The sequence below is a fragment of the Plasmodium berghei genome (genome assembly GCF_900002375.2).
Source record: "Plasmodium berghei ANKA genome assembly, chromosome: 6".
Lineage (NCBI taxonomy): Eukaryota > Apicomplexa > Aconoidasida > Haemosporida > Plasmodiidae > Plasmodium > Plasmodium berghei.
In genome coordinates, this window is record NC_036164.2 from 345,743 (window position 1) to 368,057 (window position 22,315).

Sequence of the window (22,315 nt, forward strand, 5' to 3'; positions counted from 1 at the left end):
AATTTATACTTGTAGTTTTCTCTTATTCGCCCCTGAGATTATTTAATTTGCCATTTTAGCATATTTTATTATTTTTCATTTTCTAGAACCCTCCAAAATACAAGTTTAGACATTACCGCAATTGGTATAGTTATAAAAATTGGGAAAACAAATGCATATATATTCATATTTATGGCGCAAAATTAACATAAAAACAGTTAATAATAAAAAAAATAATTGTACAACTCCATATCATGCATTCGAAGTAATTTTATCATTTCAAAATATGTCTCTTTAGATACTGCTTGATTACCTACTAAGTTTATTACATTTTGTTTTTGTTTAGTCTCGTTTTTTAAATATTTTAAGTATGAGGGGAAAAAAAGAGCAATAAATTTTGGAGTAATAAATGTTTCAGCGAAAGAAATAACTCCCATCATATGTTCATACCTCTTTTTATCTTTTATAGAATTGAGGTTAAAATTATAAAGCATTTCACAATATTCATTAAAATAAAATCCATATGGTTTATTTATTTCATTTTGGTCAATTTTTATATCATCATTATTGTTTATACTGTTGTGCTCATTGGTTTCAAAATTTTTCTTTTCTTCATAATTTTCGAGTACTATATTTTCTTCACTTATTCTATTAGTCATCATTATATTGTTATATTCATTTTTATAAGTACTGTTCCAATATTTTATAATGAGTAATATATAAGATGGTAAAACGCTAGAAAATAACTCATAATTTCCTCGTAAAAAAAATCCATACTTTTCAGTAATATTTTCATCGGTATTTATATTTTGATTAATTAATTTTCTAATAACTATCATAATATATCTATCATATAATTTTTTTCTAGCTATACTAAAATGATGATAATATTTATTCATATAATTTGTCTTTAACGAAAAAAATGTTTTAACTAAAAATGAATTTTGTTTTACAGTATTATCTAAGTTTGTTTTGCGCAAAGATTTGATTGATGCAGTAACTGATGAGTTGTTAGCTTTTTCTGCAATGTCTAACATTTCTATTCCATTATATAAATATTCATTTTGCATTAAATTATTATGAGTTCTGTTACAAATAATGTAATATCTATATGTTAAACTAAAATGCTCATTAATGAATTTTGTAGTATCATGATTTTTATTGTCGCAAGTTTTTCTCATTAAATTATTTGAACAATCTATACCTCGAAAAGAATAATCAATTGTACTTAAATTCGAAAACAATTTAGCTATATCATATAAATTATGATAAAAAAATATAAAGTTTTCTTTCAATATAGATAAAACTTGAAATTTTTCATGTATATTCATCATATCTGCTTTTTCGTCTAATTCTTTATAAATACTCCATTTTTTTTTTTTTTTTTCATTTTTAATAACACTCGGTTTTACATTATTACATGCACTTATATCAACATTATCATTTAGAACAATGGGCTTATTATTTATATTGGAACTTAAATGAGCTTCTAAATCCATATTGTTGTTACTATTATTTGATATCCTATTTTTTGAATTAATTTGTCCACATAAAACATTTTTAGCAAAAGTAAAAATATCATTTTGGCATAATACTGAAACATCCATTATTTGTTCAAATGACATCTTATTTAAGTCTGGTATTCGATTTATAAAATCTAAAGAATTAAAACAAGATCGAATATCTCCATTACAATTATAAGATATACTTTTTATAACTTCTTTTATATTTTTATTTAAATTTATCATTCTACAATAATATCGCTCAGATAATGCCTTTTCAAGATTTAATGGATGTATTTTTTTTAATTTTATAAAATTAACAAATGGAGAATAATTTATATCAACTCCTAATAATGTATTAATTGCTTTTATTTTCTCAAAAGAATTTATAAAAATAATTATTGGGTGTATACAATAGCACTCACGATTTTTTTGATTTTTTCTGTCTACATTAATATATTTAGAATATTCTTTTTTACACAAAATAACACGATTAAAAATAAATTGAATAGAATTAACACAACTCTTTCTGAAATCTTCAGAATATTCTAATTCAGATAACGGCAATTCATCAATAATAATAGCACGAGTATTAATATAATGATTATCATAATAGTTTTTTTTTTTATCATATTCTTTTTTGCTTTTTAAATTTATATTTATAAAATGCCTATACAGGTTACTGTTCAGAATTATGCTATTTAATGTCTTTTTAAAATCTTTAGGTACAAGCCAATTCATTACATTATCATTTGTTTCTAAGCATTCAAAAATATCAATCAAAAGTTTTTTTTTTATAACATATTCTTTTTTTAATAAGAGTATTGTGCTTTCTATTAATTCATTATATTTATTTAATCCGGATATTATTTTTTTATTTATTTTATATATTTCTTTTGAATAATTTATTATTTTTTCTCGAACCTTTTCCGATATAAAATGAAAGCCACCGTTTGATGCCTCTACGTTTTTCGAATGTATATCAGTTTTATCATATATTCTTGAAATGCTTTGGGGATGAAAAAATATTTTTTCGTTCCGTTTATTAAAAGATATAAAATCATTATAATTAGATAAAGGGGAGCTATTTAGACATGTCAGAATTTGTTTCCTTGTGTTATTTTCATTTGTTAAATATTTAATCCCTTCACCTCTTTTCAACCATTCATACAATTCCAAATTTTCTTTATCCATTCTTTTAATGGAACTATTTGCTTTTATAAAAGAATTTACAGATTCTTCCTTCAAATATTTGACAATCAAATAATTAATAATAATTATATCTGTTATATAGTTAGTTATAAATTCATTACAGTTTATTAGTTCATTTATAGAAATATTTAAATTCATATTATTTATTAAATTATTATTTATGTTATTTATAAAAATTAACTCAAGCATATTATTATCAGAATAATTTATATTCTCAATTATTTCGTCTACATATTTATTTATATCACATTTATCTTGAAAATTAAGATGTGTCGCAGGAAACTCCATTAGGTTGTCTATTCCATGTTTTTGTTTCAAACATTTTAAAGCATTTAAACGATCTTTTCTTTCATTTAAAGAATTAATAATAGTTGTATATTTTATCATGGAGTTATTATGGTTTTCATCTACTACTAACCATTTTATTACTTCTCTAGAATTATGAAAGTCAATAAAATTTTTAATTTCTCTATTTATAGAATTGTTTAATAATATACCACTGTTCCCCTTATACGCTTTCTTAAAATTGGCTAAAAAAGAAAATGATTGAAATATTCGTTCAATATCTACATTATTATTATTTTTTTTTTCAAAATAATATTTTCTAAATATAATATCTTCAATTTTCTTTTTAATATTTTTTTTTTTCATATAACAAATTACATCCTCTTTTAATGTGTTAGCTAAAAAAATATTCTCCCTATTTTCTGCCATCAAATGATTAGCTATTTTTAAATTTTCAATTATTAATTTATTAATATTATTTGATTCAAGAAAGTTAACATTAATATTTTCATGTATTTTATTCAATTTATTTAAGTTTTTAATTACATACTCAAGATAATTACTATCTACAAATAAGTCTATTATATTTTTTTTTTCGATTTTATTTGATTTTTCAAAATTTTGTAGAAATTTTTTTCTAAAATCCCAAGAAAAAGCTAAAACACTTTGGCCTTTCTTATAAATTGTGTTTATTAATTTATAATTTTTATCTATGCTTTTGTAATAACTATTGCTCATAAGCGATAATGGTAACAACAACTCTTTTTCCTCGTTTTCCCGTTCAACAATTTTGATTGACGTCTCTAATATATTTATAAATAGATTGCAAATTTTTAAAAACATCTTAGTTGATTTTCCATTCATCATGTTGTATTCGGTTAATTCCTCCATTATCACTTTCTTTACCACATCATTACCGATGATATTGCTTCTATTTTCATTACTGTTGTGTAGAAGTAGACTCATTTCTTGGATATCTGTGTTGCTCTTTTCTATATCTAACTTTGCTACTTTATTTAAATTGGTTATTTCTTCTTTATCTATATATTTCCGTTTATTATTATTTCCACTAATACCCTCAAAGCTCCTTCCAATATTTTCGCTTAATTGCTCACTATCCCTATTGTTTTCTGTTATATCTTTGTATATTTTATCATCTATTATTTTTGATTGCTCATATTTTTTTTCATTTTTAATCTTAGGTTTTTTATTATTGCCTATTTGGCAACTCAAGTACAATAAAAATTCATTATAAGGATGATAATAATAAGAGTTGCTCCCGTCTGCATTTTTCATATTCCTAATAAAATTTTTATTTTCTTGAGATTCAGATTCATAATAACATTCTCTAATATTCAATTTTTGGCATATATATTTTATTAATGTTGTTTTTCCGCTTCCAGGCACACCTAATATTACACATACATTTTTCAATTTGAGTATATCTTCATTTTCTTTAGTGTTGGAAGCGATTTGTAATTCTTTACATAATATCGGATCATTGTTAAAATTTATTATGTTTATAAAAAAATGCAAAATATTTAATTTGTCCTTTGGATGCACTAATATTTCATCAAAATTTTGGGGCATATAATAATTCATTTTTTAAAGACATAAGGGAAAAATATATTCCCCAAAAGTTTATAGTAAAAAAAAAAAAATAACTAATAAAATTAAAAAAGGATAATTTATTAAGTTATATATATTTTTTTCCTTTTTTATCCATCCTATTATGAGTCTACATAATTATTGTGTATAAATATAATAAATTGTATAAATAAATATGTGCATATGTTTATACACTTAAAAAAAATATAAGCATACAACGCATAACATCATATATATACATGCAATATCATATAAACCCGTAAACTTGCTTATGCACATTGTAGCCAAATGTTACTTATTTCATATACATAAAAAAATATTATATAATATGTATTATGTATGTATGTATGTATATAATATATAGGAGCCTTTTCTTTTTTTATTTAAACAATTTACATTCCTATTTATAGTGCCTTCATTTATTTGTTTAAAGAAAAAAAATATACAATTCGATAAAATTTTATTCATTTTTAATTTAACAATATAATATATGTATAACATTTTTATTTTTTTCGATTTTTTACATTAATGTATTTTTCGAATATTATTAGCATTCCTCACATTTTATACTTATTTATACTAGGATAATATATATTTTTATGGTGTGCTCATTTTGTGGATTTTTCGCTGTAAAACAAGATAAAATATTTATATTTTTCTAAACCCTCATAAAAGATAATCATAAAAATTAGAGGTATTATTATTCGTGGTATATGCTCATTTTTTAGCAAACCAAACAGAAGGTACACATATATATAACACATCATATTATAAACCCCTATATATTCCATTTTTGGCTTTTGAATTAATATTGCTGTTCATTTTGGAATAGAAAAAAATATATTACTATTAAATTCTATAGAAAGAAAATGAATGAAAATATAAGCAAGGTTAATAGTACAATTGTTGAATTGTTGGGTATGTCTGATTTATTTAGAAGAATGCAAAATTCATGTTGGGGAAAATGTATACCCGATGTAAATGAACCTTTTTTATCAGTTGGTGAAACGAGTTGTGTTGATAGATGTGTCCATAAATATTTGGAGATACATACATTAGTAGGAAAAAATTTACAAGAAAGTCAAGTTATGAAATAGCTAAGAAATAAAATAAATCAAATACCCAAAATAATGCATATAATATATTATATACCTAGAATTTTTCACATATTATACAATTTTAATTATTTATCATTGTATGTTCACTATAACTTTTTATTTATTTTCTTTTTGTCTCATAATGTTTTCTTTTTTAATAATTTTTTTTTAACATACAACTTTTTCTCGTTTATTTACATATTATTTCATTGTTTAATAACCTATAAATATTTTTTTCTATACATCCATTCACCGTTGTAATTATACACATAAATGTGCATTTTGTTTTTAACTTTAAAATCCTTAACACATTCTTTTAATCTTAAATATATATTATCATTAATAATGTTTTATTATTGATATACCACAATTATATATTGTTTCCTTCTTTTCCTTTTAATTACTATTAAAAATATAATGGGGAATAAAATAAAACAATTCATTCCTATGCATTTTATTCCTTACTAACTATTTTAAAAAACAGTGACTCTAAAAAACTATTTAAAAGCGATCGAATTATTTTTTTTTATAAACATAAACAATTCTTATAGAAGATAAAACGCCATTAAAAAAAAATATAAAACAAATAACAATAATAATAAATATTAAAAATGGGGAAAACGAATAGGATTGTTTAATTTTTATTTTATATCAAGTGAATAAATATACCGCGATGAAGGAGGATATTAGTACTTCATATATAAAGAAGTATATATAGGAGAAATAAAACAACGATTGTTTTATATTATCACGATTTTATTTTTTCTGAATGCTATTGAAGCACGTTCGTATTGAGGATATACTTATTTTTTCGTTTTCCTTTTCATATATTTAGGTTTTTATTTTTTTTATTTGCATATTTGTAAATTTATATTTTGTGAAACAAACACATGTATATAGTGAATTTATAAATAAGAGTTACATTGCTAACATTTTAGCAATTCTTTGATTTTTCCATTTTTCATCCACCAATTTATGGTGAGGAATCCATATTCTATCATTTTTGTTTATTCAGTTTTTTTTTGCCATGTTTGCAAAGTTTATGTTTTATTTAAAACCTTCTAATAAATATGTATCCAATTATAAATACTTGTTCCAACATATTATTAAACAAAATTATGAGTCTAACATATTTAAAAAAAGTATAAGGAGGATGCTCCTTTTTTTTTATAAGGAAGTTCATCCAGATTTAACTCAGGATTTACCAGACGAATTAAAAAAAATAAATAGTGAATCATTAAGTATTTTAAACTCCTATATAGACATATTAAGCTCATCAAATAAAACTGAAAATAATATATTTGTAGAAAAAAAGCTAGTATTTTTTAAATTATTTGAAAATTCTGAACATAAAATAATAAAGGGAAGATATAAAAATATCGAAATAAATTTACAGACTATAAATAATAATTTGTCAGAAGAAGATAAGGAGCATATTATAGCCAAATTAATATATGATATTAAAAAATCGCTAGAAAAAATACAATCGAAAAATATATTTAATAATAATGATAATATGGAAGATATTGAAAATATTATTGATGACACATCATCTTATTTTCATCATAAAAAAAAAAATGAAAAAGACGATACTATAAAGTCTATATGGGACGATCTAATGGATCATGTAAAAAATAAAGAAGCCCTTTATCATCCATCTGAAGAAGAAACAAAATATATACAAGAAAAAAAAAATTATTTTTATTACATAAAAAAAAAATTAGAATATAAATATCAAAAAATAAATCACAGAAAACGACGGAAAGAAAAATTGCAAAACGTTAATAAAATTGCTAATAAAATAGTTCAAGACAAATTTGCAGATATTGAAAAAAAAAAAAAAAATTTTAAGACAAATGATGAGCAATTAATTCTTAATCAAAGTTATAAAATTACCCAAATGGGATATGATCCAAATCTAATTTTTTTTAATAAGGATATTAATAATGACAAAAAAAAACAAGCTATAGAAAATATTTGTGGAATTAATTTAAACGATGATGCTGATAAATGGTTATTAGAAAATTGTTTAAAACTTTTAAAAAATCACAAAATACAAATACCTATAGTTTTTTACAATGGGAAAGAAATTTCAGTGTCCCAAACGTTTGGATACATTTATGTAATTTAAAATTAAAATATTAAAAAAAAAGAAAAAAATGTCTGTATATATATAATATAACTATCCCCAATAAAATTAAATAAAATAACACAAATATATCCATTTTTATATTATAGCTTCCTGTAGATTTTTGCTTAAATCAATTTTTTACATTTCTAGAAAATAATCTTTATCAAGCACGAACTATTCGTGGAAAGGTAAGAAAAATTGCACTCATTTTTTTGCAATAAAAATATGTCTGCTAGTCATGTATATATTATATTCATTTATTTATTTTTTTTCCCCCACCAATTTATATTTAGGTATTAAAGTGCTTTGATATGTGACTTATAGAAATGAAAATAGGAAAATTTATACATCAAAAATTAAATTAAAAAATAATATATCTTTACAGTTTTTTAGACAATTATATAAATCGAAGCATTTGTTGGAGCATTAATTCTACAATGCTTATATATTATAAGAAAATACCAAAGTTGGCATAACTACATATGAATCATGGTTTAATGCATGAAAAGTATAAATCATAAATAACAAATGAACTATGCAAAATTATGTAAACGAAAAAAAAAAAACGGGAAGAAAGCACATATGCATATATATCTACTTTTCTATATTTCTATGCACATAAAAGTGGGGCATCAATTTCAAAAAAAAATTTTAAACAATGCATAGCATCGTGTCCTTGTATAAAAAAACACACACGATGCAATGTTTGGTAAATTAAATGACAAATATTAATATATAAAAAACAAAAAACTTTTAATAATATGTATGTAGAATCATAATCATAAAAAATTCATGAAAACAAGCAACTGCACACATATATATATATACGCGCATATAATGTATTATCATTTCTTACTTTTGATAGTTAATATATTAACACTTTCAACGCGCTTATATTTATCTTCATTTGATATTTTGTAGACATCATAAATATGTTTTCTACATAAAGGACAACAAGGCAAAGAATATTTTAACTTAGTAGTGTTATATATCAATGATCTTATACATAATTCACAAAATCCACCATGCATACATGGATATAAAACAATATTTTTTGGGCGCTCATCACATATTTCACAATATTCAAATGAAGAAACTATCGAAGCGTCCTCTCCATTAATTTGATTTGAAATTGCATCATTATCTTCACGTTTTGTGAAACTTTTTTCTCCACATTTACTATCCCCTCCTGATAATCTTCCATATACCCATTTTCCATTCAAATATCTTTTATTAAAAATATTTTTTAAATTAAATATATTTTTTTTTTTATTGTAACCCAATTTTCCATCATTTTCATTCCCTCCACTATTATTTATATTACTTTGCGTGCTTCCCAAATATTTTTTCGATTTATTTTTTTCTTCATATTCTAAAATATCATCCATAGTGAATTCTCTATATGTATGTTCATTTACTCTAGTTAATGCAATTTTTTTTTGTTTTTTCTTTTTATTTTCTATAATATAAATTTTTTTTTTTGGTTGCATATTTTGTGTAAAATTGTGAAAATCTGTTAAACTAATTTGTTCTAAATATGAATCATTCAAAATGTCCACAAATAAAACTGCACTAGTTATTATTATAGTAATAACTGTTGGCTTTCCAAGGTTTACTAAAATAAAAAAAATAGCAAATATCACATTCATTCCAAATAAAAACTTGCTAATATATTCTAAAATATAACCAGTATAAGTGTATTTATTATTACTATGTATATTGGCAATATTATTATTACTAGAATTATCAGAATTATTGCTCCTAATATGACCCCATTTTTTTAATAGTTTACTTCCACCATATGTTAGAATATATATTATAGAACAAAACCATATAAAATATTGAAAATGGTAACTAAATATCGGATCAATATCACTTACCCACCATAAAATACAATCATCTGATAAAATAATTTCCAAAAACATCACTGTGCATAATGACCAGAAATATTTATATAAATATCCTTTTTTGGTGTTTAATGATAATCGGGATGATCGATAAAAGAAAAATAAAACAAACTCATATAATATTCTTGATGATATAAGTCCAACACGTAAACAGAGAAAAAATATGGTTAGGAAAATAAAAATCCTTGTAATTTTTAAATGATTTTGTGTTGGCATGAATATAAATAAATAATTTTTGCTATTATTACTATTAATCCTTTTGAATATATCTCTACACATTTTGAATTTGAATTCTTTTATTGTGTATATAAAAACATCTTTCTTTTTTATCTTTTCATACATTCTTATTGCATCCTTATATATATTCTCTGATTTTTTTTCATTATTTACACTATTTTTATTATTATTATTATTATATAATTTATTCAATACTCTATGTATGTCATTATATAATTTATAATTCCCTTTATTGATTTCATTTTTTATCATATCATCAGTTAGTAACAAATTTTTTATTTTATTTTTATTAAATTGAAACAAGAATGCTCTTGTAAACATATCATTATATTTTGAGTCAATTAATAATAACTCAGCATCATCAACATTTATTTTTAATAAATTATTATATAACAAAGAAAATTCAATACTAAACAATCCTAATAATATAAATAAAAATAAAAATGCTCTAACAATTTTGTTCGCATTAAATTCTTCTAAATTGGGTTTTATTTCATACCCTAAAATTTTTCCAATAAAACATCTTTGATAAAATCTTAATTCATGTACTTCATTTTCATTTAAATTATCATTCATATTGTTATTTATTATATTATCTCTTATTGTTAAGGCATAATAATTCATTTCTTCACTATTCGAAGCTAAACTTCTTGAATTTCTATCATTTATTATATTATTTATTGTTAATACATTGTTTACATTATTCACATCGAGCATATTATCCTCTTCTACATTTATTTCGCTATTTATTCCATTTTCTTCTTCTTCACCTCTTAAATAAGGGGTTTCATTTGTATATACTCCATTATTTGGTGTTTCATTTTCGATGCCGCTATTCTCGATAATTCCTCTTTGATTAAAACACGTTGCATTATCTTCATTCAAATTATTTGAAAATTCATTTTGTGGTTCTAATACAGTATTTGAATTTTCATTTATATCTCGATTATTTGTTACTCTTTCTTTTTGATCACCATTTATAGAAGGATCGTAAGTATGAGCAGATTGATATTCATTATTATTTGCATTGGTTAATGTTGATTTATTATTTTTCTCTGGTTTCACATTTGAAGAAAAAGGAGGTGGCATATTTTTTTCTGTATTATCACATACAAAATCTGTATTTAAATTATTATTTTCGTCATTTTTTAAATTCGGGTTTTCTAAATTAGGGATTTCATTGTTTAAATGGTTAGAATTAGTATATTCATTTTCATGGCATCTAACTAAAGTACTACTTACATTATCATCATTTCCATTTATATTTTTTATATGATAATCTTTACACCAAATGTTTTCATTTTTATTTCCATTTCCGTTTCCTACTTCATTAATGTCTGTAAATCCCCCTTCCATTTTATTTATGGTTAATTTTTCTTTTTTCACTGTTTTATAATTTAAATAATTATTCCATCAAATATGAGAACAATTATTTATAACTTCAAAAATCAATTTCACGATTTTCCCACATACCTTCGATGTTATACACATGCATATTATTTTTATTATATAACTATATACATGCACATATGATCATTGCTGCCTTTAAAACACGTATCTTTTACATTTTTATATTTCATCTCTTATTTATAGAAAATAAAAAATGCTATTTTATGGCATAATACACTGTTTCGAAAAATAACAACAAAAAAAAATTATAAATGATATACATAAAGAATGCAATTTGTTTACAAATAACATCAGTTAAATATTTTTTACATTTATTTAATATTATACAAATGTAATTCATCAATTTTTTGATTTCGTTAAAAATAAATATACATAATGCTCATAGGGAATTTTTCTTTGTTATATATAATTGCATGGCAGGAAAATTAAGTCGTATATTGTTTATTTTTGTTTAAATAAATAAAGCATGCAAATAAATAAATATATATAATATCAAATAAAATAAAATAAAGCATTTCAAACTAATGATTTTAAGCGGATATATGTTATATATTTTACATGCATACTTATATATATAACTTAAATGTAATTATTATATGTTTCTTAGACTTTGTTAAAGCCAATGAAATGTAACAGTTTTACAAACATCCTTTATAAATATATTATATATGTAAAAACATTTCATATAGTATATGTATAAAAATATAAAGACACACCATTTATGAGATTAAATAAACACTAATTGCTTTTTTATTTCTTAATGCTACTTGTATTATTAGTGTTTTATTATTATTTAAATGTTTTTTGTCTATTATTTTAAATTATGGCAAATGAAATATCTTTTAAAAAAATATTTTATATAGTTTTAAAAATATAATAATAAAGTACGTTATTTCAAAGCGGGAAAAAAATTATTATGTAAAAATCACATTTCATGATTTATATAAACAGGCTTATGTTTTGTTATATATAAATTAACTTATAAAAATATAGAAAAAATATTTATGCAATAAAATATATGTAATAAATATCTTATTTCTTTTTAAAGTATTAATTTGTTATTTAGGATATATAAAGTTTCATCAACTATGAATTAGCTTTTTATGATTTAGTAATATGTTATAATTACTATTTAAAGGAAAAAATTAAAAAATTACAATATCAATTATATTTATATTTTTTATTATATTTATTGCTTTATTCATTTTTTTCTATAAAAATGTAATATCAGTATAAATACATATTTAATTATTCTTCATAAAATGCTTATATTTATTTTACCGTTGCCATTTTATTATATGAATTTATTTTAAAATAATTTTAATTTAAAATTTTTTTAACAAGCTTAAGGTTTGCTATTTCATGTATATATTTATATATGTAAAATACCTTGACATATGCAATGATATTTTTTATAAAACATATCAGCAGTATTCATATAGAATAAGCAGTTTTATTCTAATTTCACAGAAATCATACTTTTTTAAATTATTTTTTTGTAAAAATATAAAATAAAAAAATGAAAATAACATTTTGAAGAATATATATATATCTATATTCTTTTGTTTCCAATTTTATATATTTTGTTTCTTTGTGTATATATTATAATGACAAACGTAACTATGCAGAAATAATGTAATGCTATTATATAATTTTTATAACACTAATCAAGTTAACCTATTTTGGTAAATTTGCCATATCAAAAAATAAATATTGATAAAAAATTATATAAAATGCATAATTCCATAATTTTATTTTTATATATGTGAAAGCCCCAATAAATTGTTTTTTTCGTATTTTAAAATAGCATAGTTTTTATTTTTTATAAGGAACTACGTTTTTTATGGGTTTTCACTATTTTCATGTCTACATGCTTTGTATATTTATTGCAAATCCCTTTTTATGCCATTATATATTTCTTGGGAATTGTAAATATTTTTATGAAATAATTATATGCATATGTACTTACTAAAAATAATCATAAGGTTATGAAAATTTTTAAGTTCTCAATGTGGCCTTAAAATTTTATTAATTTATAATTATTAATAAATGTGGAATATATGCTCCCAAAAATAATTAACAATTTGCTTATCCAAATAATATTACTATATATTTTGTTCATACATATAATTTCTCAGTAATTTCTAATTAAAATATTAGCATATTACCACTTTTATATTATCAGATATTAAAATAAAATTTTAATTTTGGAATTTTTATGTAACTATCTCATAGTAAATGTGTTACGTATATATACGTTTGTGGATAAAAGAAAAACATAGTGTGTATTCCTTTTTTATTTTACCCCGTGAAAAATATCACTCTATATTTCCCTTATGCCTATTCTCATACGCACTAATATACATATATATTTATATTTATTTATTTATTAAAAATACAATAATACAAAGAAGCATTGTAAATACAATAAGTGTAAATCGAATTTTTTTATGTGCTTAAAAACAATCTTTCGTAACATTTATTTTATTTTTTATGTCTTATTAATTACTATTTTTTTTTTTTTTTGAATTAGTACTATTGCACCATATTGCATATACAAATTGAATCGGACAATGAATTTTATTTTTTGGAAGCTTTCTTAAAAAATAGAGAAATGAAAAATACTTATTTAGAGAATTAGACCAAGGATCGTAATCAAAAAAATAGTATTACATATATACACACACACATATATATAGTAGATATTATTCTTTATCTTGCCTCCTTTATTTACGTTTCAAATGCTGACAATAAATAATGTATAAAAAAATGAAATAATAAACGAGATAGTAATATGTAGCATTATTATTTTTATATATATCTTTTTATTTAGAATGAAAAAATATATTCTTAGTTTAACGATTTTTTTTTTATTATTTCAATAATTGTAATTTTATGTTACTAAGAATATTTAAACGTCTCAGTTATAAATAATTAAAAAGTATTTTATTAAGTTCTTATTCGAATTATTTCATTTTATTAATTTTTTAATATCATAATGCAGTAAATATATAAATATCAACGCTATACTACATTAAAAAAAAGTAGCGTCCTTAATTTTTTATAAATTAAATAATTCTTAAAATATTGTATCTTATATATAATATAATCTATATAAAAGCCTTAAAAAAAGTAAATTGTGGAAGCATACAAACCTATGGTACATATATATATATATATATATATATATATATATATATTGTATACTCTACGATGTGTGTCAAGTGTTAAAATATTCGCAAATGTGTAAAGAGCTAATAAGAATAAATTATATATGCATATATTTATAAGAATCATATTTATTTGATTGTTATTTAAATGTGCATTAAGAAAAAAAATGTGCATGCTTAATATCCCTTTTTTTAAGCATATATCAAAACTGTATTTTATTGCGTATATATATTTTTATCTTTTTGCGATTTAAAAAAAAAATAATTAAAAAATACATATATTATTTTTCGCAACCCCTTAAAAATTTAGAAATAAATAATATAAAAAAACGTAATAACAATTCTAAATTTTTTACACTAAATATAAATAAATAACAATATGAACAAAATTAAAAAATAATTTACATGCACAATTGCATTTTTATACGTTCTTAATAATTATTTAAGAATAAATATATTGTAAGTTTGCCTTATATGCGTGTATATATGCATATTATTATACGTGATAATATTAATACGTATTTATACATTTGCATATTAATTCATATTATATAATAAATAACAATAGTGAAATAATTACATAATTGAGAAATATTTACAGAGAAAACAAAATAATCCTTAAAAAAATGTTATAATTGCATAATGTTTTTTTGAATTTTAATGGCGATATATATATTTTATAATTTTATTGATATTTTTTTTAGTTGAAAAATAGTTAAGAAAAGTAAATACATTTTGCATGCTGTATTTCCATTTTTGGTTGTTTGTATTTTTTTTTGTGTTTTTTATTAGTAAGGAAAATAAAAAGAATTGCATAAAAAATTAGAAAACACAGAATAGTTAATACAATTAATTGACTATATGAAGTTATATGATTTTATTTTTTTTTCTTAGCAATTCCCTAAAATGCCAAGGAAAAATATATACATATACGACAAAAGCTATATTATGTAATTATTCATATTCTTACAATACGTATACATATAGAGATTTATAAGCATATATATATGTGTATATGCATTGTATACACAAAGCCGAACAAATTGGAAAAATTAAAAAATGATATATATGAAATTAATATTGTAATACTGTTTATGTGTACATGCGTATATTATTATTTATATGGGGAGTTATTATATAGGAATATTTACACATTTATTTATGTTTATATCATGCATATTAAATAATTTTTTTTATATAATTTTCAAAATCCAATTTATGAAATTTCCAAATATCTCAAAGGAGGTATTTTTTCTTATGGTAATAAAAATGTGGACAGCATTAAATATAATTAAATTATTTTTGAGATATTAATATATATATATATATATATCTATTATTTATATTTCCATTTATTTTCACAAACTTAAATTGAAATACATATATTGTGTACATGCTTATTTTTTATATGTGTATCCATTACGTGATTTCATGTGTATTTATATTATATAATATTCATATGCATGCGTATTTATGCGTATAAATATTCATGGATGCACACCTCAAAATACGAGGAATAAAATAAAATTAAAAAAAAATAATGCAAAAAGAATATAACGTCAATACATAAAAATATAATATATTCAAAGGGAAAAAATGTAAGAATAACATTTACGAAAAAACACACAAATTTTTCATTTTCATTAATTTTTAAAAATATGTATTAAAAAATTATTTAAGCCTTTTATATGCGTATGAAATATATATACATTTTCATATTTTTCAGATATATAAGCATAGTATCTAAGACCGCACATATATATATATATATATATATATATATATATATATATATATATATATATATATAGAGTTTATGATTACATATTTATGATAATATTTATATATAGATATTGGTATATACCCAATAGCCTTTTAGCTATCTTAAATACTTCATAATTTTCATCTATATGCGCACGCCTATTAATACTATACACACATACATGTGTGTATAAATAAATACTATAAATTATATATATATACATTCCAAAATGGAATACATAGGAAACATATATGATAAAGTGCTATCTGGTTATGTATCTGCTCATGTGTTAAAATATAAATCATGGGAAGAAAAAATAATAGGTAAAGAAGCATGCAAAAATGATAGTGATTATATAAAAAAAAATTTAGAAGAAATATTAGGGACATTTGTAAAAAATGGGAAATTTTCACACTCATTATGGGAACAGCATAAAATGTTCATAGGAGATGAGGGTATATATCTTTTAGGGGAAATTATAACTATTTGTCAAATTGTGCAATTTGTAGATTCCGATGATATTGAAAATGTTCAAAGTAATGAAGAATTTAAAACAAATTTAATAGATGAATTAAAAAAAAGATTAATTATAAAAAAAAAAACTGAAATATTAGAAGAAAAAATTATTTCTAATATATCCATGTGCAATGGTGATAATAATTTTTATAATAATTATTATTATGATGATATTGATGAGGATGAAGCTGATAATAATAGTGACTATGAAAATGATCAAAATAATATTGATTCCATTGCATCTGTTTCAAATAGCACTAAACATGATAGCAATGGATTAGCTGGCAATAATAATACAAAGTTAAACGATAAAAATGCAGTATCAAATTTTGTAGAAATGTTATGCGCAGGAAAAGCTAATAAATATGGATTTTGTGAATATGATCATAAATTTAATGATAAATATAATTTAAAGAATATAAAAAATGAATATAAGTCGTCTAAATCAATCGAGCATTCTATTTTATCATTTTCAGAAGATTACGATCATAAATATGTATGCCTATTGCTTAATAATTCAGGGATACAAGAAGTTAGAATCTTAAGGTTTAGTAAAGATTGCATAAATACAAATAAATTATTAGATACCTTAAAAGGAACAGTAACATTTTTAAATGAACTTCGACATTTATTTAAATATTTTAGATCACAAATATTTTTTAAAGATAAAATTTATGGAGAGTTTTGTGCATATATTAAATTTCATAAAAGTGATCCAAATTTTAGTGGCACAAAAGCATTAAATGAATTTTTTAATTCTTTAAATGAGAATGCTATTAAATATTTATTCTTTGGATTAAATGAATATAACTTAAATTTATTAGAAGAAGCTATTTCTTACTGTCCTATTGCTACTTTCTCTTTTTTTAAAAATATTAAACTTCTTAAAAATATGAATGTTAATTCAGTTCGTCGTACTTGGAAAGCAGTATGCAGCTTACAAAAATTATATAAAAATTACAAAAAAACTCAAGAGCAAAATTTTTTAGATGATATTAAATATAATAGCGATGAATATAATACAACAAGCATACATCAAAACGTATCTAACAATGGACGTATTTCTTTATCTCAGCCGCCAGGTAATAGAATCTATTATAATCTAAATGAATCTATTTATGTAGATGCATTGAAATATAAAATACATTCTCTTCTTCATGCGGATCCTTCGTCTACTTCTAATATATATACTAATTCAAACATAATATATAGTAGTACTGAATATATAAGTAACCCCATTTCTCTTATCAAATGCGATTATATTTCTAAAGATGCTTTCATTAGAATTATTAATACCTATAATAGTATTTATATTAATTGTAAAAACTGTAATTTCGATATTCTTGTAGGCAATAATAAAGAAAATAAAAACGAATTGTTTTCTGATTACAACAGTAATAATATAGAATATAATGGAAAACCATTTTCTAGTTCAAATATTTGTAACGATAATATGCAAAGTATATATAATAATAGTAATAGTAATAATAATAATAATAATAACATGCCCTTAGATTTATATAATGACGAAAAATTATGTAAAAAAAATGATATAAATAAATTAAATGGTACTTGTTTGTATGTTGTTTCAGATGAAGATAACTTTGAAATGGAAAAAAAAAATTTACGAATCACCAATAATATATTAGAAACAAATAATTCAATAGAAGATAATAATAAAACATTATTAGAAGGTTCTGATAAACTATTAACTGAAAGTACATATAAACCATCTCATGAAAATAAAATAACAAGAGATAACTCAATGGACGATTTAAGAATCAATATGGTTAAACTTTTTAAAACATATGGTGGTCAATGCCGTATTGGAAAAGTACAAGGTAGATGTGAAGATGCAACTTTTCAAACAGATACACCACCAGCTTTTGGAATTTTTGATGGAGTAGGTTCATGGAGTTTAGAAGGTATAGATGCATCGAAATTTTCCATTGGTTTATCATTAGCATGCCAACGAGAAGCTGAAAAATTATCAAAGAATATTAATGGATATGAAAATGTATCATATAATACTATTATTAGATCGAAATTATTATTAAAAAATTCTTTAGAAAGTGTGAAAAAAGAATATGCAGATGCATATGGTAGTTCAACTGCTATTGTTGGTATTTTAGATGAATACACAGGAAAATGCGGAATATCATCATTAGGTGATAGTGTATGTATGATTCTAAGAAGAGAATTTTTACCAGGGGATATTAATTTTGAAAGAGAAACATATCCTAAATTTCCTGTTGAATCTTTTTTATATGTAAATAATAAAGGACGAAATCCTTCTATTATTAGAAAAATTATATGGAAAACTACTGATCAAAAATGGGAAAATGGGGCACCATATCAATTATCTAATTTACCAGATCGTAGCCAATGGAAAGATTTAGAAGCAAGGGGATTACATAGTTTTGTAAAAATTTTAGAAAGAGTAGACATAGAAGGAGATTCCCCAGATATGGCAATATCACCCCCCTCAGAAATTTTATGTATGCCTGGAGATTTAATATTATTAATGAGTGATGGTGTTTGTGATAATTTATTTGATGAAGAAATCGAAGCTTATTGCACATTAGCTATAAGCCCTGAAGAAGCATGTGAATTAGGGGACCCTAGTGCATATACATCAGCACAAGATATTGCATATTCAATTACAAATATAGCAAAAAGACGAAGTGGTGATAAACTACATTCTAAACCATTTTTACCATATCCAGGAAAATATAGAGAACCAAATAAAATATATAAAGGAAATAAAGTAGATGATATTTCATGTGTAGCTATATGGGTTGTTTGTGAAAATGAAGATAGTGTAAAGTATATAGCTATGAACCCAAATGAACCATCTATATTAGAAACTGATAAATATTATTCAAATAATTATTTTCATCATTTTAATAAATTAACAGATATGTGCACACCTACTAAATCATTTATTAAAGAAAAAAATAAAATAGAACGTGTTAATTTAAAACATATAAATACAAAGAAAGGAGAAACACAATCTACCTTTTCTAACTCAAACAGTACTAATATGGTAAATCCATTTAATGCCAGTTTCTTTGATTCATCCGAAACTCCAATCAAATTTAATGATGAACCCCAAAACAGAAATTATGAAGATTTAAGTGATATGGTTTTAAGAGATGCTGATGAAGAAGAAATAGAAGAAAATTATACTGATAGAAGCAACATAGAATTTGGGCAAAATCAAAACTTAAGTAATAAAAAAGATTCAAATAAAAAACAAACATTATTATCATCACAAGAAGAACAACAATTATTAGAAAATAATCCTATGTACTCAAATGCCTCAATGGATGATATGATTATGAAAACACCAAATAATAATATGTTAAAAGAAAAATATAAAGATCAAATTTTCAATCAAGATGATTTTGACCACACACCTAAACAAAGAATGTTAGAACAAAATATAGATGAACATATAGAAATAATAAATAATATGTATATAAAAACTCCTTTATTACATGTTGATCAAACTAGTAAAGATAATTCTAAAAAAAATAAATCAACTAAATGTAAAATTAAAAATAAAACAATTGAAAAAAAAATGATGCCATTAATGTGCCATGAAACTCCAAAAAAACAAATTCAAAAAAATAGCGAAAAACAAAATAAATCAACAATTGATGAAAATTATTATTATAACGATGAAAATGATAATCTTACTAATAATCCTGATAATATTAGTGATAATTATATCAATAAAGAAAGTGAAAATATGGTGACTAATTTTGAAGATAGTGAAACACAGATTAAAATTCAAAATTCTAAAAATTCAATGCTCAAAATTAATAAAAAAATAGCAAATGCAAAAAGGAAATATAATTTTAGTCCAGGAAAGTTAGAATCACCTAGTAAAATGAATTTATATTCAAAGCGATCCAAAAAAACATAAAAATGATAAAATAATTATGAACATGTCAGGTATATTTTATTTAACAATGAGAAACAATAAAATTAAATATTTTTTTTTCTTCAGTCTTAGTTTAATCCTTAATTTTAAAAAATGTAATTATATACAACATCGATGCTTACTGTTTTTATTCTTTTTTTGAAGTTTCAATTTTTTTTATGATCCTCTATCATGTATAATAGTAAACATATATAAAATTGTAATAAAGAAAAAAAGCACATAAATATGCATGTGTATATATATACATATATTTTTTTAATTTGGCTATAATAATCATTTTTATGTATATCTCCATGCGCCTATTTTAAAATCCAATGTATTTATTATTATTATTATATATATATATATATATGCATTATAAATATACAAAAGAAAGAACACTGGACGTATTATATATGTGTGTGCATACATGTAGACATATATACGTATATTTGCAAGTTGCGTGTAAGTGTGAATATATTTATATTCATGCACTGCGCATGCAACTTACTCTGTATTTATTATTGAAGTTTGTTAAAATTTGCATATGCATGTGCGTTTATTTATCAATATATATGCGTGTGTTTTATTTTATTTAGCTATCTATCAATATATATATATATATGTGTTATTTATTTATTTATTTATTTATTTATTTATTTATTTATTTATTTATTTATTTATTTATTTATTTATTTATTTATTTATTTATTTTTATGCTTTAAGTCTCATTTTTTATTGTAATATTTTTTTTAGAAATATTATTTCTTAATACAATCATCACAAGATATAGTGATCTGCCTTCCTTGATTTATATATTTAGTGTATATCTATCCATATGCATAATAATGTATGCCTTATTTTATTGTTATTAATTTTACTTTTATTCTATATTTTTATCATTACTATTATTATTATATTTTTTTAAAGTGCTACATTTTAGAATAAATGATGTATATAAGGATATTCAATTTTTTTTTTTAATTTTTTAAGTAAAATCTTCTCATTGGGCTTTACGCACCTATATATATTCAGATTTATATATCATTTATTTATATCTACAAATACATATATGTATGTCAAAATTACATCCAAGTTTTATAGTCGTTTATTTTCAGTGGCAATTAAAGCTTACATTAATATATGTTAAGTTTATATATTTATTATATATGCATATTTATATATGTTATTAACATGAAACATAATGCAGAATATTATCATTGTTTTTAATATTGTTTAAAGAAAAATATTTTATATAAAATCTATGAATAATAAAAGGAAAATCAGCCTTATCAAATCCAGAGCTAAATGTTTTATGTCGGTGTGTATATTAAAAATAAAAATATGTAATGCTATATACACGCATTATATATATAATTATATCCTATGAAATTAACTATTTTTTTTTATTATTATCATTCCTGCTTGCCTCCCTTTTTCCTTTCCAATTGACATATATGTTTTATGTGCACATATATACATGTGTGTACATATATACATGTGTTGTTTAAATTTTTCAATTTTAATTAAATAAACTATTATTATTTTATTTAATTCATTAATAAAAAAAC

General features: G+C 21.7%; 5 protein-coding genes across 5 annotated transcripts; 3 read left to right on the forward strand and 2 right to left on the reverse strand.

Annotated features, from left to right (window-relative positions):
• Window positions 1-197: 197 nt before the first annotated feature.
• PBANKA_0607000 (conserved Plasmodium protein, unknown function) lies at window positions 198-4,580 on the reverse strand (the record flags this gene model as incomplete). The annotated part of the gene is made up of 1 exon (XM_034568597.1): window positions 198-4,580. The coding sequence occupies one exon, from the start codon at window positions 4,578-4,580 to the stop codon at window positions 198-200; it is 4,383 nt and encodes a 1,460-aa protein (XP_034420571.1).
• Window positions 4,581-5,455: 875 nt separating this feature from the next.
• Window positions 5,456-5,683, forward strand: PBANKA_0607100 (mitochondrial import inner membrane translocase subunit TIM10, putative; the record flags this gene model as incomplete). Its single annotated transcript, XM_034568598.1, has 1 exon — window positions 5,456-5,683. One exon carries the CDS (start codon window positions 5,456-5,458, stop codon window positions 5,681-5,683), a length of 228 nt encoding a protein of 75 aa, XP_034420572.1.
• A 1,027-nt stretch (window positions 5,684-6,710) lies between these two features.
• PBANKA_0607200 (conserved protein, unknown function) lies at window positions 6,711-8,131 on the forward strand (the record flags this gene model as incomplete). The annotated part of the gene is made up of 3 exons (XM_034568599.1): window positions 6,711-7,805; window positions 7,922-8,002; window positions 8,108-8,131. 3 exons carry the CDS (start codon window positions 6,711-6,713, stop codon window positions 8,129-8,131), a joined length of 1,200 nt encoding a protein of 399 aa, XP_034420573.1.
• Window positions 8,132-8,659: 528 nt separating this feature from the next.
• Window positions 8,660-11,314, reverse strand: PBANKA_0607300 (zinc finger protein, putative; the record flags this gene model as incomplete). The annotated part of the gene is made up of 1 exon (XM_034568600.1): window positions 8,660-11,314. One exon carries the CDS (start codon window positions 11,312-11,314, stop codon window positions 8,660-8,662), a length of 2,655 nt encoding a protein of 884 aa, XP_034420574.1.
• A 5,215-nt stretch (window positions 11,315-16,529) lies between these two features.
• PBANKA_0607400 (protein phosphatase PPM11, putative) lies at window positions 16,530-20,747 on the forward strand (the record flags this gene model as incomplete). Its single annotated transcript, XM_034568601.1, has 1 exon — window positions 16,530-20,747. The coding sequence occupies one exon, from the start codon at window positions 16,530-16,532 to the stop codon at window positions 20,745-20,747; it is 4,218 nt and encodes a 1,405-aa protein (XP_034420575.1).
• Between the last annotated feature and the right edge of the window lie 1,568 nt (window positions 20,748-22,315).